At 44.5% G+C, this 19,365-nt stretch overlaps 3 protein-coding genes across 3 annotated transcripts in view; 1 reads left to right on the top strand and 2 right to left on the bottom strand.

The window, feature by feature from the left end:
• The window catches only part of LOC124706506 (probable choline kinase 2), a 66,994-nt gene extending 64,489 nt beyond the window's left edge, over nt 1–2,505 (bottom strand). The window contains exon 1 of the mRNA XM_047238175.1: nt 2,443–2,505. Coding sequence (XP_047094131.1) covers nt 2,443–2,505 — 63 coding nt within the window. The remainder of the gene's footprint in view (nt 1–2,442) is intronic.
• A 6,348-nt stretch (nt 2,506–8,853) lies between these two features.
• LOC124670749 lies at nt 8,854–10,880 on the bottom strand. The gene is given in 4 exon segments (XM_047207230.1): nt 8,854–9,217; nt 9,284–9,895; nt 10,686–10,744; nt 10,838–10,880. Coding segments are annotated over 3 exon segments (825 nt in total). The 5' UTR covers nt 10,712–10,744; nt 10,838–10,880; the 3' UTR covers nt 8,854–9,030.
• A 2,437-nt stretch (nt 10,881–13,317) lies between these two features.
• LOC124706502 (glutamate receptor 2.8-like) lies at nt 13,318–16,589 on the top strand. The gene is made up of 4 exons (XM_047238164.1): nt 13,318–14,637; nt 14,719–15,031; nt 15,141–15,547; nt 16,164–16,589. Exons 1-4 carry the CDS (start codon nt 13,318–13,320, stop codon nt 16,587–16,589), a joined length of 2,466 nt encoding a protein of 821 aa, XP_047094120.1.
• Nucleotides 16,590–19,365: the final 2,776 nt, after the last annotated feature.

Here is a 19,365-nt window from a genome sequence, read left to right as displayed (position 1 = left end):
CCCTCTAGCTCAACACCATCATTTGGCTCATTCCAATTCAACTCAACCCTCACTTGAGCTACCACCTCCGCAAAGCTAGGGCTAAGGTCAAACACCAAGTCAACCTCTTCCGGGTCCGGCTCTATGTTTCCCTTCAAGTAAGCATCCTTGTCCACATGATGAACATGAACAATTCTTTCCATCCCCCTAGCATAATGGGAACAACACATACACACATGTGTTCATTAGTTACCATAATCAACATAATCTACCCATACAAACTAGCACACTACCATTTCTCCTACTTCAACAACCCTAACATCCAACCAAATCCATCTCCACCCTCAAATCAACCAAATCCACATCTAGGGTTTGACATTTAGATTCAACCAAATACACAAAATCAATGGATGAGAAGAAGGGGAACGGAGGAGATTACCTCAAGGAACGAGTTGGGAATGATCTCCACGGACAGATCTGATGATTTGGTGGTGGATTTGGTGGGGGGAGAGGGGGGAGAGAGAGAGCCGGGCGCCTCCTGTGGAGAGGACGAACAGAGGGAGGAGAAAGAAGAAGGGTCGGGCTGGCTGGGCGCGCGCGGCCAAACTTAAGTGGACGTGTGGCGCCCTTGCCACGGGCGCCACACTTTCAAAGTGTGGCGCCGGCGAGAGCGGCGCCACACGTCCTGCCACGTCGGATCGGCTAGCCAGCTCAGCATCGACGGGCCACGTCGGATGGGTTTGCGGCGCCGGCAGCAGGGACACCACATGGGCATGTGTGGCGCTCGTGGGAGGGGCACCACACAAAAGGGTTAGATGGGTGAAATAGTTTCGCCGGAGGGTCAGTCTGTGCTTTTCTTTCACTTTTGGGTTATTTTTGTGCAAATCGCCTATCCAAGTCCCTCTGGATCATGTGTCATTTCCTATGCTTACCATGTCTGGTAGCACGCAACGAAAGATCGGCTGTGTTTGGCAGCTGCACGCCACGAAGAGCGGCTATGTTGCAGCGCAACAGGCCATGAAGAGCAGCCATGGTGGGCAAGGTCGAGATATGAAGTAGGGGCGCTAGGCGCGCAACGTCTGCCTCGACCACAGTCGCACGCGAGGCTCCAAGTGTAGGACGGCAACATCAAGACGACACGTCCCTCCGACGTCGATGCCTGACGACGGTGGCCAAAGAAGAGCGGTTGCACATGGCAGTGGTGGTGGAAAAGAATACTAGAGCTAAAGAAAGGAGACAAAAAATGACTAAAAGAAATGGGGCACCCCACCGCTGCCGTCTGCCGGTGGCCTCCTTTAGCCGCGGCAGGGTGAGCAGGGCGATGGGGAGGTGGATTTCTGGGAAGCGGGGGGTCTCTGGAGTCGCACAGGGGTGACCCGAGAGTTTAGGGACGAGAGGTTTCTTGGTTCGTATGTTTGATCTAAGACCGGTCTTAAAAATGGGGAGAATTGCACAATTCTTGACCTCTGCACCAACTCATACAACCATTGAGCATGAGTACTAGGATTTTAAAATATTGGTTAACATTAGAGCTTTTTGTAGGCAAATTAATATTAAAGCTTAGTCCTTAAGATAAATTGCGTAAGTAACAGGAACATCCTATGTGTGTGTGGATATGGGCGCCTAAGACAAATTAAGTAGGGTGTACGGTGCCACTTCTGGGTGCCGTGGTGGGTGAGTGGGTTTGGGAGGAAGTGTAACAATCTCCGTAATCCTTTTCAAGTTTAATGAATTGTAATGGGCGGCGTGTTTTTCAAAAAAAAAAACTTTTCTAAGTGTGAGTGAACCTTATAGAAATTTTAAGCATTTCTAAGCATTTTATTTTATATGAAACTTTCATTGACTCTTTTATGTTCAATACTCTCTCGTTCACAAGATGACATCTCAACTTTATCTAAATTTACATGTATCTCACACTAAAACATATATAGATACTACATGCTTATTCTGATAAAGTTAAGACATCCTTTTGTGAACTAATGAAGTACTGATGAAGTTCAATTGAACAAGCATCGGTGCAAATTCGATCATACACTCCAGTAGGCATTACCGAACTTGTGTTCTCTTATTTTTGTTATGAGAATCCGGTGGATCAAACAAGGTTGTTTACCTTTCCAGCAAATGAAAAATATTTTCCAGGTCCAAGTCGAAGAGTCAAACTTCAAACTTCAAAGTCAAATCAGAGATTTTTCCCAGAAATGAGGTGATGAGTTGAGCAGAAGAGACGGTCTATTTTAGTGATGACAGCAACAGAGAACCTGACTCGACGAGATCGTCCCCTCGAGGCTTTCCACGGGCGTATACAATAATTCCGCGCCGGAGAGATTTCCGCTTAGCTTTCCGGCCGCGGCCGCAACTCTCCATGATGGGTCGCTCGACGATCGCTCTTGCTTCCTTCGTGGCGGTCTTCCCTGTACTCGTTCTTTCGAACGCCGGTGGCTCGCGGCTGTCTGCGCAAGTGACCGTGGGCGTGCTGCTAGACCTGACGAGCGACGTGGGGAGGCGGAGCCTCACCTGCATATCCATGGCGCTGGACGACTTCTACGCGGCGCATGCTGACTCCAGCATCACGCGGGTCGAGCTGCGCGTCCGGGACTCGCGGGGAGAGGTCGTCGCGGCGGCGCAAGCCGGTAAGGCCGGTTTTGACTTATGACACACAAGCGTCTTAATTTTTTTTCGCGGCCATCAACCATACTGCCGTAATAAAGCGTACTTACATAGAAAGTTAAAATTAGGCTTTACGTTACGGTTTAAGAATGGAGCAGTTAAGGTTTCCGATACTGTATGCACACTATAGAAATTTTATTTTCATTGCTCGTTTGTACTTCTATTATTCCAGTGAAGAAAGATATGGCGTACGAATATAGTTAAAAGTCATCAGGTATATAAACAACTATATGAAGATCTAGAATGTCAATTCAATATCAGTAGATCCAGAGGATATATTTTCATCATATAGTTATTCAATATTATACTTAGTTATTGATGTTTCCTTCTATATATTTGACCAAACTCAGTAAACTTCAGATTTTGACTAAATTACTGCACTGTGTAATTTGGGACAGATGGACTATAGTCCCTGATCATAGTCCCTCGTCTCTAGTACCAAAATCGGTCCCTTCAACCAGTAAACTAATTTTGATAACGGCGTGCTAGTGGTTAGGCACACGGCAGACCAATGAGCGCAAAAAGACTGCAAAGAAACAAAATCATTAATTTAGGAAAACATAAATAATCTTACAACATAAAGGTTTTAGGAATTATAAACACATGTAAAAATCATAAATTCTCCAGAAGACCACACAATCTGCACATTCTATTTTGTAATTTTTCTACACCAACTAAGTTACCACGAGCACCACGATGCAAAAACACATCCGGGCTCATGATTTGTTTGAGGTCAACTCGAGAAAAAAAAAGATATAAGCATTATTTAGTTTTGTTATTCTTTGAGGTTAAGTTAGGTCACTCTATTTTACTCGATATAGCTTGAATGGGCGTAATATAATGTCTATATCACGGTGCATTAGGTGTAATTATACACTATAATATTTGTTTGAGACATATATTGTTATATCTATCCTAGTATGGATCTATATCGTAGTTTGTTTTTTATAAATAATTATATTACATTTAGCAAAAAAGAGTGAAACTACTTATACGATTTAAGCTTTCTATTTTTTTTATCTCGTTGTCATTTTCAATGATGGAGATGTTTTCTTGTGTGGTTGTTTAGTTTTACGTCCAACAAGCAATGTTTGCAAGCGAATCATAGAAAATGTTGAACTTTATCTGGCTAAAATGTCGCTTGAGACCCGTGCATTTTTTTTAGGCAACTAAGCAACTTGAGGTAAACTGAGGTTGCTCTTTGTATAATACAAGTTTAACCCAGATAGGTCTAGATCTTTTAAATTCGATGCGCTCATGTGTATAAGCCTGAAATTAACACTGCTAAATCGGTTGTCCTTGAAGTATGGCAATATACTAAGAGCATCTCCAACAGGGCGACCCTTTGCGGCCGCGAAGTCGAAAAATGCGCGTGTACCCAGACCCAGCGGCCCGACACATAGTGACCGGGTTGTCCGCAGAGACGCAAACGCTACCCAAATATGCGTCTCAGATGTGTCTCGGCGGATGCTGCGCGGTCACGCCGAGTGTCCGCTCGCTTCTCCCACGGCCCGTCTGGCGACCTGTGTCGATGCGTCTTCTTAGGCGTGCTAGTACTGGCAACGCGGCATACCACGTTAATGTGATGCCTCACCTGCCGAGCGGTTGCCGCCCACCTCTGCCAACGAAGTTATGGCGATGTCCTGTGTGTCGCGCTCCTCGGTTGCCTCTAGCGTATATAAAGAGGGGCGCGCGCTCAGCTGCCTCATCATCACCTCCACACAAACCCTATAGGTCACAATCTCCACCGTAGCGCCCCCCCCCCCACACACAAACCCTATCTACCACAACCTCCACCATAGCCCCCCCCCCCCCCACACACACACACACACGCACACACACAAACCCGCGAGGGAATCCATGGTCGGCCGCGGCCACCGACGCAGGGGCCGCCGTGCTGGAGCAACATCACCCCGCCGCTCGTCACCGTCTTCGCAGGAGGCAAGCTCCTTCTAGTTCATCCTCTGCATCGACGAGGATCCCCTCGCCATCAAGCGGCTGCCGGAAAATTTTGCCGAGTTCGTCGATGGCGCCGCGAGTCGGCCGAGTTGCAGCTACGGGAGGCAAGATGCGGCTTTTGCTAGTGGCCCGTGGAGGTCTTGTTCGATGGGTAGCAAGATGTACATGCACACCGGGGGACAAGTTCGCACGCGCCCACAACCTTGAGGCCGGCTGCCTGCTCACCGTCCTCTACGAAGGCGATGACGAGATGATCGTTAAGGTGTTTGACAAGACATCCTGCTGGATTCACTACCACACGGACGAGTTCGACGAGGACACCGACAGCTAGTGTTGTTCGAGTGTTCTTTCTTTACAGCGAAGATGACCACTGGCCAATTGAAGCCACTAGTGTAGTTTTCTGGATGTTCTTCCTGCATATCTAAACATAGGCACATAGAAGCCAACTATTTTTTCTAGTTTGGGCGACTGATGTCTGAGATTGTTTTTTCTTGACAGCGAAAGAATGAAACCGCGAGTGTAACACTAGTTAGGTTTTCTTATTTTGTAATTTTTAAATCATGTTCCAATGTAGTAGTTTGTGTAATGTTTCTATCTATTGTTAAATGAAAAAGTGAAAAAATAGGTAAAAATATTTTTGTGTCGGCCCGCTGGGCACCTCAGGAGCAAACGGACACAAGGTTAAAAACAACCATTTTCGTATCCACGGTCTAGAGCAAACAGACACGCACGACCACTTTAAACGTTCGATATACTTCGCCCTATTATATATGCACTAAACCTATATACTAAACCTACAGCGTGTTTGGCAACTATGGAGAATGGGAGTGGGAGTTTGGAGCGGGGAATTTGCTTGGGGACTAGCTTAGGGAATTAGACTATTAATCCCAATCCCACGTTTGGTGACTCCTGGGAATTATGGATAGGAATTAGAGGTTCGTGGCTTTAGATGTTGCGTCCTCTCTGTCGTTGGCAAGTATCTCTGCCTTGACAGGAGCAACCGATGGCTAGCTAGCCAGTCGAAACGAGAGAAGCTTAGATTTTTGCTAGTCACCTCGCTACGTAGTACGCAATACAGCTTTGCAACGTTGCTAGCTCTAGCCGTGAAAAGCAGTTCGACGAGTCGTATCAGGTCGATGTCGGGCGAACCTGCGCCCACACACCACCGGCAGGAAGCCACGCTACTCATCAGCGTAGGGCTTGCGGATATTCACCAAGGCGTCGTGGCCGTACACGACGGTGCTCTTGTAGCAGCCGGACTTGACGGCATGGGCGCCCACGGCAATTGACGAAGACCCCGTAGCAGCAAGAGGAGCTCTGGCATAGATGAGAAAGAGGGAGTTCTTGCGTGGCTTTCCATGACGACAAATGCAAGGTGCTCGCAGAGCGTGTTGAGTATTATTCAGACTCCACGGTTTGTCTTGATCGACTAGATCCCAGTCATGTAGCATCAGCGCCATACACACTTGGTAGGCCATCAAACAAATGAAACGATTTTTTCCGTCTAATTCCCTATCCCCGATCGAATTACCTGGTCACCCCAGGGAAGAAATCGAAGGGAGTTTACTATCTTAATTCCCCTTCCCAGTCACTCCTCAACTCCCATTCCCACCAAACGATCAACGGACTATATGTCCCCCACACCTCAAACTCCCACCAAAGAGTATCCTTCTCGTCCACAAACCCTATCCGTCAGGAGAGTCCTTGGAAGCATGCCCTCCCAAACCTGTGTGCTTACCGGTTTGCCCGGGTAGGAGGCCTTCGTTGCTTTCGGAGATGAGACGGATTTTGGCTCCACGCCAACAGGCCAGGAGAAGGTCATAAATCTATGTAGGTTAGGTTGGCCTGGCGAGGATGGGGAAGTCCTCACTGCTCTGCCCTCGCTCCAATGTTGTTCGGTCCAGTTCAAACGAGAGCTTGTGGAGGGTTCAATCCACCAGTTCTTTATCAGATTTTGTGGATTGTTCAGGAGTCGTCGTCATCTAACGCTTAGGCTGTTTGCAGCAGTGGTAGTGTCCCTTCATATAAACTTGGGAGGGGCAACTATTATAACTTCAGGTATGCGACGAGTTGTGTCAAGGGTGTGTTTGGTTGGTTGGGTAAGCTCGTATATTCTAAACTCAACAAACTTTTTCTTGTTCTGGTGGGGTGTAAATAGATTGGATCGGATCGGATTTGTTCGTACCATATCCTTTACCACATATTTTTCTCGGATTCAGATCGAAACGGATATTGATCGGTTTCGGATTCGAAAGCGGATATATCGGATTGCGGATTCGAATCGGAAATAGAGCGGACTCAGACCGCAAACAAAACTAGTCGAATATATGATCTCATCGGTAGATAGTTATAGTTATTGAACATCTTAAGAGAGATTTAAACTTTTAGTCTTCTGTAGTTAAAAAAAAGAAACATAATCCACCAAAACTCAAGCATTCATAGGAATTTAGAGCTAAACATCCTCGCTAAACGAGTTTAGTAACTCAATATCTACTACCATTGTAAGATTGGTCGTAGCTTTTGACTCAAAATCATCCGGTTAAAAACCTTTGGATTATCTTAATTAAATTTTGGATGATTCATATCCTCTATTTTCTATACTATATCATATACCGTATTCGGAGCACAAGTTCGAAATCGGATATCCTTATCCACCGAATTCTTTAAAATCGGATATGAATACCTTAAAATGAATTCAGTGCCGGTTTCGGTGCTGAAACTATCCTATACGTTTACACCCCTAATTGGTAGCCCGTGTTTGGTGTCTAGGCTATGTCCACCTCATATGAAAAATGACCCTCAGGTCTACCCACCTCGGCATGGACTCCCCTCTGAAATTTCTCCCGCCGCTGACCCCAAAAAGTTCACCGTTGCTGGTTCCAAGCCCGCTAAGGGCACGTACAATGGGGTGATATCAGTCTTCCCTTAGAGATGACACGTTAGATTTTTTGCTTAGTCGGAGGTGAGGGAATAAAGAGAGAGAAGGTTGTCTTTCCTTGGCTAAGGGATCATCTCTTAGGAAATAAGGGAAGACTATTTTCACCATTTTATCACATATGTCTTCCCTTAACAACAAAATTTCCAACCAAAATTTATTATTAATATCAATTACTAGAGATGGCTATAAGAGAAAATGCTTATATCTATTGTCTTCTCTAGCTGATGTGGCGGTGTAAGAAAAGCCATGACTTCCCTTGCATTGTACGGTCCCTAAGGTCACCCTCCCGCATGTTTCCAACCAACCATTCTCCACTAGAACTTGTCTCTATGTACTCTCCAGCACTAGACGACCTCCCACCGCTGCCACGGTGCGCCGCTGCGGCCGCCTATTCGTGCCACCGTGATCGACACCTAGAGCCTCAACGGCAACAACCAAGTGTTGTCTCCTCGCACCGCCATGGATCTGATTGTTTTTTTTCCTTTTTCCGTTGAAGGATCTCATTGGCCTTGATGTCCGGGCTAACCTTCAACGCCGTCCACCCCTTGTCTCCCAACTGCAGCCGCCCGCTCTGGTCTCACACACCTTCCCTTGACCTCGTCTCCCACCTGCAGACATAATCATCCGTTGTCCTCATATCCCACCTACACCCCCACCTCGAGACCTATCTCTTCTGGTCGCCACCTAGTTCATCCCATGGCTGCCGCCCAGCTGCTCGACGCACGTCTCCGCCCAACTCCTCGTCGCACGCCGGTGATCAGCTCCTTCATGAACACCACTGACCACCATGAGCGCAGGGACCCGATTACTTTTCTTCTTCTCTGTTCAAGGTCTTTTTACAAGAAATATGGACCTATTTGTGAAATACATATATAATAAAATATTTGAGTATACCAATCAGGTATGGCTAACTAGATCTATTCTCAACTTTTCTCCAATATTATATTACTGCTAAAGTCACAACAAGATTGTGTAATCAATCTGATTTTATCATTTATCAATTCTTGTGTTATATATTCTCACCGAAGATGAGGTAATCCAGCTTAGCTTAGCTAGGATCAGCATATATAAGGAAGGATAGACATTCCAGATTGGGAAAATTAGATCCATACCATTAAAAGATCCAAACTTTAGAAAAATACCACTGAAAGTTTTTGAGATGGAAAAATGCCACTCAAATCTTGCTCTGATTGTGGAAGCATATAACATGAAATCTGAAATAAATTTTTAGCACGAATTCAACAATACAAGATGGTATACATCACTTCATTCAGCCAAAAATTTCAGCATATAAGTGAACACTTTCAACAACAGAGAACACAACTTCAGTACATATTAGAATTCATAACAAGCTAGCACACTTGCAGATGTACCAATACAAAATGGAGTTCACGGCAAAAGCGGAGTTCACAGCAAAAGCCATAACAAATCCATCCTTAGTACTACACCTTGTTCATAATAATAAGAGCCTAAGACACCTAATTTATCTACTCAATGATGATCCTACGACTGATTCCTCCTGGTGAGATTGCAGCCATCCTTCTAGTAGCTACACCTGGGCTAGTTGGAGAAAGAGAAGCCATCCTTCTAGTTGTTACACCTAGGCTTGAATGAGGCATTGGAGAGGGTTCAACAACTATTGTGGAGGCTTCAACATCTTCCGATTTAGTTTTCCTATGAGGCAGTGGGTTAGGGAAGGAAAATTGCAGCACAAGTAAGAAAAAAAGAATAGTAGAGTACCTTGACTTTTTTGCTTTCTTTGGACGAGGAGGTGGTAGCTCTTGTTCTAATTCAGCTTGAGTAGCATTGCACCCCTTCTCTATATGTCCAAACTAATAGCACCTTTTGCATTGATATGGTCATCTTTTTCCAGGCTCTCCACTAGCCTTAATTCTTTGTTTCCTTGGCCTACCAGTAGCCCTTTGTAGTGGTGGAGGAATCATCTCAAAACCAACATCAACCTTTGGCAATCCAGACCTATCATTCATTGGATTGATCTGAAATTGATAAGCCATCTTAAACCTCTCAACCGAATAGTAGTCATGCACAAAGTCATCGGTCTTTAGTTGTCTAACTTTGCCAATTAGGTATATAGCATGAGGGCATGGTTTTCCGGAAACCTCCCATTGTCCACAACCACATTCTCTTTTCTCATGGTCAACTGCATACCGCCAAGTCTTACATTCTTTTGTTGTTCCTGATATTTCGGCTGCCATAGGACCACTTCTCTGGATATCATAGTACAACCCTCGGCTCTTCATGTTCAAATCGTGCAACACACTTGGGAGGATTAGGCCTTCAAGTCTATTGGCTATCTCTCTCCTTGTGTACATCTTCTCCAAGTTCATGACCCTAATTTTGTCCATCAAATGATCAACGGGAAGGTCTTTGTAATCCTTAATCCAATTGTTTAAGCATTCTGATATGTTGTTGTTCACATAATCAACTTTGCAGACTTTGGAGAATTTGGATCTACTTCATATTAGATTGTGATGCTTATCTAAAAAGGGAATTGCTTTAGGACAATCAGTTGCAATTTTGTCCACCAATGTGTCATGCGTGTGGGATGTACATGCCCATGCACAAGGCCACATATACTTTAGCACCTCACCCTTGAACTTCTTCCGAAAATTAGCCATTAGGTGTCTAAAACACTCACGGTGCTCTACATCAGCTTCGAAAACTTTCTTCACACCATATGATAATCCCTTAAAAGCATCAGTGTGGATCGTCAAGCCTGGTGGAGTGCCAACTACTATCTTTAGGTTGCTCATGAATCATGCCCAAATGTCATTGTTTTCCTTGAATCAACAACCCAAAAAACTGCCTTTTGGTTGCTGGCCCATGTGAAGTACGGAGCAATATCCTTCTCTAGATCATTGACAGTATACTCTTCAGAATCAACAACCCAGGTTATTGTACACCTTTTTGCCATCTATAATACTAAAGTAGGAGTTGACAATGATCTCTATTCTAGATGAAAATTTTGGATCAATCTTGCAATATGAAATACAGAGACACAAGGAGAGATAAAAAAAAAACATGAGGACCTCCTTTTCTCTTCACGCAGCATGTGTCACACACAAATACAAGCAAAATATATACAGATTGGAGAAATATAGAGAGATTCAGAAGAGATTACCCATCTGAAACTTCAGCAGCATCCATCCCCGCTCAAATTCACGACCCCTTGTCCCAGCACTGCATAATCACCAAAAGCTAGGGTTCAGACCCTAATCAAGAGCACGAGAAGGAAAGGGATCCAGAGGGAAAAGGGATGAAGAGCGCGTGTACCATGGACGAGCGCTCGAGGAGGAGCCGCCGTCGCCGGGAGGCGCGTCGCCGGCAGAGGGCGCGACCTCGGGGAGGCTCGCTGCCTGGTGTTGTTCGGCTTGGCCTGGGTGTGGTCTGGCTGATGCGTGTTGTCTGACTGATGCGTATGCGTGTGTTGAGTTTAGTTCAGGTAACCTGCGTTAGTCAATCTGATCGATTCGTGCACTTCATGGTGGTGGCAGAAGCAATAACGGAACAAGATTTGAGTGGCATTTTTCCATCGTAAAAACTTTCAGTTGTATTTTTCTAAAGTTTGGATCTTTTAACGGTGTGGATCTAATTTTCCTTTCCAGATTCACATGACCTACCAAACACATCGTAAGTATCTTCCTCGTTGGTGGCTCAGATCTAGTAATACAGAAGCACGAGGCACGTACCTGATCTTGTTCCACTAATAAAATTTTCGATCCCGTCTTAGAGGTGCTGAAGGTAGCTGTATACTCCATGTATTTGTATTGTTTTGTACGTTTATTTTATGACAATTAATACCATATATATTTACACTAGTAAATAGTATAGGAAAGAGATACATGAGCTATATCTAGCAATTAAAAATAAATTCTAAAAGAAAACAAGCAAAGTTTCAGAGATCTTCAAATTGTTTCTTCTTTCACAATATAATCATGTATTTTTCTGAAGACAGCAAAAAAAATCACATATACCTGTAAATACCAACTGTAATTATTTTATATGTAGTATCTTTTTAATATAGATGCGTACACTATGGGCTCGTATGTGAGAAAAACATGAAAGAGCTTAGGATTGATATATGAAGGGACCAAATCTGAACTTTTGTAAGTACTTCATAGAAAAAAAAAAATTGCCCATTTTTTTGGAGCTTTCTCCTGCACCTCTCCAATTCCGGTCTGAGAATGGGAGCTGTGCCTGGAACTTGATTGGCGGATCTGAGGGTGTGTTTGGATTGCAACCAAAACATACCTTACCAATTATTTGGGCGTGGCCAAAAGATTGGTCCTTGTTTGGATGGTTGCCAACTTATTTGGCTTGCCAGTACTCCACTACCAACTCTAGTTTATTTTTTAGCCAGTACTTACCAACTTGTGGGCAAGGAATAGTTCAACCAAAATTTTGGTAGGGCAATCTTGGGCACAAACCAAACGCACCCTGACTCTTTTGGTTGAGGTTTAGGTTTTCGTTTCCTAAATCACCAAAATGTATGGTGGCCGGGGAAAAATCTTGGGGTGAGAGTACGGATTGCTATTGGTGTTCTTGTGCGGCGATGATCCAAATCCCAAGGCGATTGGTTTCGCCAAGCTTCTCGGTTTTGCCCATGGTGAGCATCAAGGTCAGCCGCAATGTCGCGGTGATGCTACCGGGGAGCGACAGCCACCCATCCCTTCCTCAAGGTCGTCAGGATATCTTCTTGGTATTCCTTGTTTAGGTTCGTTTTCATCTCTCCATCATTGTTTTAGTAATAATCTTATTTTTAAGCGGAGTATAACATATGGATGAATCTCAAATGTTTCTCCACATGGAAATCAATGTGTTTAACATTAAGATTTGACATCTATGTGTGTCAGTGTTGGTTGGTTGTTGTGATGATGCATGTGCTTTCTTGTTTTTAGAGCAGCTGTAGATTGAATCAGCATTGTTAAGAACATGTTTGATGTTTGGAAGTTGTAGATTTATACAGCTTGCAGTTTACAGGACGCAAGCTCAAAATTTTCAGAAAGGAGAATAGTGCTGGGCGGCACAAAATTTAGACTATATCACAGCAGAACAATAGAGTTTCACATGCAGAAAGGATAATAGAATTGGGGCAGCTCATCCATTCTCCAGCAACATTTGATGTTTCTTTTTCGCCGTGGCACTCAAAGCTCCAAGTTCTCATTCTGGAGCTTCCTAGATAATACTATAACTGTAACTTCTTAATCAGCGTGCCCAGTGAAATTAAATGAACTCAGTGGGCTGTGTACTTCTTTTGTTCTCTAAAACAGAGCTCTTTTATGATAATTACGTTGAAAAACATCAGCTTCCAGTTTTATAAAGGAAAGTCTGTGAACTTATAGTATATGATTGGGTTGTGTAGACCAGAATGCTCATAGGACAGCTAAGACTAGCCCAATGGGAGTATCATAAGTAGTATCATAGATGTCATGTTGGCAAAAATCTGATGTGTCATATCAATTAATGAGGTGAGAGATGAGAGTAGTATCATAATATGATACCGTATCATGACACATAAACCTAGAAAACTTCATAAAAAATACATCATGTACACACATTTGCATTGAGATTCTACAAAACATTAAATATGACATAAGTATGATACAATTTTATGATACTATGCATTGTCACAAACTAGTATCATGTAGTATATGATACTAGTGTATGATACTTCCCATTGTGACTAGTCTAAAGCCATCGTATGCTCTCAACCAGAATGCTATGTGACTTACTGCAGATACTACATACTAGGCATGCTTCATGGTGGCAACTTTTGGTGCATCTCTGATTCAGTCAATATTGGCTCAACTAATTTGTGTGATATGCATTTGCTTGCAGCTGATGAGCTGATCAGAAAACATAGAACACAAGCCATCATTGGGCCTCAAACTTCAGCTGAATCCGAGTTTGTCGCCTACCTTGGGAATCACACGCATACTCCTATACTCTCCCTGTCACCAATCTCTGCATCATCGATGCCCTTCTTTCTGCACACTGCACCTGATGAGTCCTTTCAGGTTGCGGCAATTGCTGCAATCCTTGATATGTTCACATGGCGCACTGCTACCGTGCTGTATGAAGACTCACCATATGGAGCTCACATCCTCCCGGCACTCTTTTTCGCTCTTCAGGGTTACAATTTACATCTCATGGATAGTATAGCTTTGCCGGTTGGTATGACTGGGGACTACCTCAATCAAATACTCTACAATATCAAGGAGACGCCCACAAGAGTGTTCATTGTGCATATGCTCCCGGATTTAGCTGCTCGCGTCTTCTACCAGGCGACTGTCGCTGGCATGATGTCTGATGGGTATATCTGGATAGCCACTTCCAGTATTGGCACTGTCGTGGATAGCCTCAGTCCTGACAAGATTGATCATATGCAGGGGGTCGTCACCCTCCGGCCTTATGTGGAGGCAACAGCTCATGTCATGAACTTCACTGCAAGGTTCAATGCAAGGTTTAGATTGGAAAATCCAGGCATTAACGATGTACACAACCCAAGCACGCAGCTGCTCTGGGCTTACGACACGGCATGGGCTCTTGCCAAAGCAGTACATATTGCCAGAGTATCCAGCTCAACACCTGGGAGAACACTTCTGGGCGCTATGCTCAACACAACATTTGATGGCATGGCTGGGAGGTTCATGCTGGTAAATGGGCACCTTCAGCTATCGTCGTATGAGATTATTAACATTGTTGATAAAGGTGCAAGGACGGTCGGTTTCTGGACACCTGAGTCTAGGATCATCAAGAACTTGAAAACCAGCGGGGCGAAAGGGCTGAAACAAATACTCTGGCCAGGTCATCTAGCCACTACTCCAAAAGGGTGGGATGTGTCATCGAATAGATCGCCTCTTCGTATCATCGTGCCTGAAAAGCAGGGTTTTAACCAGCTTGTTGAGGTCTCCTACAGCCGTGCAGCCAACAGTTTTACTGTCAGAGGCTACTGTATTGATATTTTTGACATGCTCATGAAGAACTTGCCCTATCCAGTGGCCTACCATTATGTGCCAGTTATTGATAGCTCAAGCAGTTATGACAGTCTTCTTAGCCTCGTGCGTGAAAAGGTTTGTATGGATTTGATAATTGTAGATATGAGGGAAATACTAAGCGATATATGAAAAAATAACTCGTGGTTACAATTGCAGAAAGCTGATGGCATGGTCGGTGATACGACCATCACAATGAGCAGGATGAATAAGGTGTCCTTCACGATGCCCTTCACTGACACGGGATTATCAATGGTAGTGGTAATGAAGAAAGAAACGGATGTGGGCATGTGGATATTCCTGCAGCCACTGACAACTACCCTCTGGATCGCCAGCCTTGGCTTCTTCTGCTTTACTGGTTTTGTTGTGTGGGTTATTGAGCACCGAATCAACCCTGAATTCTATGGCACACCTTCGCAGCAGTTTGGCACTGTCTTCTACTTTGCTTTCTCAACTCTCGTCTTCTCCCAAAGTATGCATCCCATCATTGTTCACTACAGTTTCATTTTCCTTTTCTAGTATTGAAGGTTCACAAAAAGGATTGGTCAATGGTAACCTAAAGTAAATCATGTTAATTTCAGAGGAGAAGCTACAGAGCAACCTGTCAAGGTTCATGGTTATCATATGGGTATTTGTCGTGCTTATTCTAACATCAAGCTACACGGCGAACTTAACGTCCGTGTTGACAGTCCAGCGGCTCCAGCCGACAGTGAATAGTGTGCAAGATCTCCTAAGAAGTGGTGATTACGTGGGGTATCAGAAGGGCTCCACTGTAGCATACTGGCTTGAGGGAATGGGCTTCCGCCAGGAAATTTTACTGGGCTATAACACCGTGGAGGAGTATGCTGACGCCCTACAGAGGGGATCTGGCAATGGAGGGGTATCTGCAATATTTGATGAAATCCCTTACCTAAAGGTCTTCCTTTCAAAGTACCGTGAAGGTTACACCATGGTTGGCCCGACCTACAAGTTGGGAGGCTTTGGGTTTGTAAGTTCCTTTCCTAGGTTAAAGATTTATTCTTTTTTTTTTACGGTGAACGGCAGAAGCTCAGCCTTTGCATTATGGAAGAGGAAAATTTGTCCAGTTAATAGGAAAATCGGACCCACAAACCGTATATTGCACGGTTAATTCATGGAAACCAGCAAAAAACCACACACGACTCACGGCACATCATCTGTGCTGGATACAAGAGCCCCTAGACCTAAGAATAGAGGCCACACCTTATATCCAACACAGACAAACACCGGAAACACACAAGTACTCTCGCCACTGGCAGCGCACCGATGTGCACCCTCACAACAAAAGTGTTCAAGCATTGACCTGTACTAAGGCGCGCATCGCCTCTATCGCCTGAGGCGTGTGTTGCTTCTTGTACATCTGCAGATAATGTTGCATCATATCATTCATGACTTCTTCATTGGCTTTTCCTTTGCCCTTGATTTTTGGAACCTCTCCAAAAGCCTCCGCCTGTGCGCGCTTGGCTACAGAAATGTCACAATCTCTGTTTTTGTTGTCCAAACAGCTGATGCGTCGCATGAAAGATTTATTCTAACGTAGTAGTATAGAATGATCATGCTTTGACTTTTGTTACATGTAATTACAGGCTTTCCCTATAGGGTCACCAATGGTAAACGACGTATCACAGGCCATCTTTTTTCCTGAAGTACAGGAGGAGATGGAACGAATAGAGAAGAAATGGTTCGGTGACCCGGGAGCTTCTCAGAGCAAGAGCCGCAACATCGACTCGTCCAGCCTTGGCTTCAACAGCTTCGGTGGGTTGTTCCTCATCAGTGGCACTGTGTCAGGCCTTGTGCTCCTTATCCACCTCTTAAGTTTCATCTACCATGATGGTGGCAAGCTTTGGGCCACGTCATTGCATAAATGGCTGGATTTCATTGCCGTCGCCAAGGACTGGAGGTTGCCGATCTTCAATGGGCAATATATCTGTTCTTCGAGGAATGGTGTCGATGTGAACCAGCATCATGGAGCTACAACAGAGGCTGCTGACATGCGTGACTCACACTTCTGACTCCACTCCACAACAGAGGCTACAATAGAGGCTGCTGCAATGTATCGGTTCTTCGAGGCTGACCCTTGGGTTTTATAGCATTTTGCAGCACTATCGGATAGACTTTTGTTTGCAGTTCTCTTTTTTACAATCTGTGCTGGTGTTGCGAGAAAACCAGTTTAAAGTTGTGAAATTTTCGGATCATGTACAAATTAGTCAAAGATTAAAATGTGATGCATATGTTTGATAGGTTCCATCTTGGACAGTTAGATGTGCAGAGATTAAACTATGGAGTGTTGCCTAAGTTGAATGATGCTAATAAAATCCAACAATTTTGCTCCATTTGTCTCCATGTATCTACAAGCTGATTACTAAAACCTTATCGATGGTACTATGGAGTATATCCTTATGCTGATAAGCTTTTCAGCGTTCAACAAAATGCTTCTATTAAGAAAAATATATTATTGATGGTATTATGTTTGTTCATGAATTAACTCGTCATACTCTCATGTTAAGAAGAAGACTAAAGTTTGAACTTACGAATCAGTGGAAATACATTCTAGAAGGAGCTAGAAAGTTTCCTATTTCTGTGGATAAAGATATTATTTCTTGGTCACTTAATAGAAAAGGGGTGTTTACAACAAAATCCATGTATCAACATTTTGAGAGAAGTTTATATGATCCAAACAATAAATGGATTTGGAAATCCAAAATTCGTCTTAATATAATTTTTTTCTTATGGAAATTGATGCAAAATTCAGTGTTGACTACGAATAACTTGAAGAAAAGAAATTGGTCTGGGAATCCTCTATGTTATTTCTATGATCAGAATAAGGATATGAATCATCTTGTTGTTTGGGGTATTATGGGGGGGGGGGGGGGAGAGAGAGAGAGTGGGTGATAGTATCCTCTGTTGATTATCTTTATTGTGGTGATACTACCACAAGGAAAAAAAAAAAACTTTTGAGAAATATGTCTTGAGTGTTGACCCAGCCCAAAACGCCGTGTACTTCCGACGTAGACGAAGACGATCCGGCGAGACGTAACCTGCACACGCACAGCAAACAAGCCAAGCTATATGCAAACAACAGCAATCCACGCACGTGCTCAACCAGCTAGCTCCTTGATGACTTGATCGATCTTTGAGCTAGCACAACTCACGCACACGGAAAAACAATGTATCGCCACAGGCCCGTATCGAGCCTGTTGTTTTCTTTGTATTGATTCTCGATGTGATGTTACAAGCCTAGCTATTACATAGATTATATAGTACCTAGACTAGCTAACCGACTCGGGGCACAACTCCTAGATCAGAACGGAACACGTACACTACTCGTATACGTGCGGCACACGTCGCCGTGTCGGCGACGGAGTGATTATCGCTAACAATCACCCTCCTAAGCACGATGTGCCGGTCTTCACAGCTTGGACGCCGATCCTTCGTCGCATCTCCAAGAACTTCAGTCGATCCAAAGACTTGGTCAGAATATCTGCAAGCTGATCATCGGTGCGAACATAGTTGACTTCAATCTTGCTCTCCTCTACACACTCCCGTATGTAGTGATACCGCGTATCAATGTGCTTACTCCTGTCATGGTGCACCGGATTCTTGCACAAAGAGATTGTAGACTTGTTGTCAACATTGAGCACCACCCTTTCCGCTTCCTCCTCCTTGAGGTCACCGAGTAGCCTCCCTAGCCACACACCTTGACACGCCGCGGTTGCAGCTGCTATATACTCAGCTTCACAGGAAGATAATGCAACTACCTTTTGCTTTTGTGATAGCCAACTTACGATGCTATTTCCAAGGAAATATGCCACGCCCGAGGTACTCTTACGGTCGTCAACATCGCCTGCCATGTCGCTGTCACTATAGCCAAGTATCTTCACCTTCCCCTTCTCCTTCAAATAGACAATACCATAGTCAGTTGTCCCTTTGATGTACCTGAGTATATGCTTCACCGCTGCCCAATGTTCTGTTGTGGGTGCTTCCATGTAGCGACTCACAATGCCAACGGAATAGGCCAAGTCCGGTCTTGTTCACGAGATACCTCAAACTTCCGACCACACTCCTATACTCCGTTGCATCAACCGCGGGTGCTTCGCTCTTCTTGCTTAGTTTAAGCCGAGGTTCCATTGGAACTTGAGTTGGATTGCAATCTTCCATGCCACAATTCTCGAGTATTCTCTTCGCATATGCCTCCTGGCATAGTGTGATCTCGCCCAGCTTTTGTTGCACCTCGATCCCGAGATAGTAGGTCAACAAGCCTAGATCACTCATCTTGAATAACTCCTTCATCTGTAGCTTGAACTTAGCAATCTCCTCCTCATCCGCTCCGGTTATCAATAGGTCGTCGACATAGATGCCAACTAGTAGACGATCCCTTCCTTCACCTCGCTTATACATAGCATGCTCCAGTGGGCTCTTCTCGAATCTGAGAGAGATCAATGTACGATCAAGCTTGATGTTCCACGCCCGAGGGGCCTGCCGTAGCCCGTACAACGCCTTGTGTAGCTTCAATACCTTGTGTTCCTCTCCTCGCTTGACGTATCCCGGTGGTTGCCTCACATAGACTTCTTCTTCCAACTCCCCATTCAAAAACGCGGATTTCACATCCATGTGATGCAATTTCCAAGATTCTTGAGCCGCGAGAGCGATAATTAATCTCACCGATTCCATCCTTGCAACGGGAGCGAACACTTCTTCGAAATCCACACCTTGCTCTTGCACGTAGCCCTTGGCCACTAGCCTTGCTTTGTGTTTCACCAAATTCCCTTCGGCATCCTTCTTGATCTT

The sequence above is a fragment of the Lolium rigidum genome, chromosome 1 (assembly GCF_022539505.1).
Source record: "Lolium rigidum isolate FL_2022 chromosome 1, APGP_CSIRO_Lrig_0.1, whole genome shotgun sequence".
Taxonomy (NCBI): domain Eukaryota; kingdom Viridiplantae; phylum Streptophyta; class Magnoliopsida; order Poales; family Poaceae; genus Lolium; species Lolium rigidum.
The sequence above is the reverse complement of the archived record's forward strand: the minus strand, read 5'-3'. Positions and strand labels throughout refer to the sequence as shown.

Bases quoted from the DNA above. Each gene is read 5' to 3' on its own strand.
- LOC124706502 (XM_047238164.1), top strand. From the start codon at position 13,318: ATGCTTCATGGTGGCAACTTTTGGTGCATCTCTGATTCAGTCAATATT. The intron at 15,032-15,140 runs GTATGCATCCCA...TGTTAATTTCAG, and splicing joins AACTCTCGTCTTCTCCCAAA to AGGAGAAGCTACAGAGCAAC. The intron at 15,548-16,163 runs GTAAGTTCCTTT...ATGTAATTACAG, and splicing joins AGTTGGGAGGCTTTGGGTTT to GCTTTCCCTATAGGGTCACC.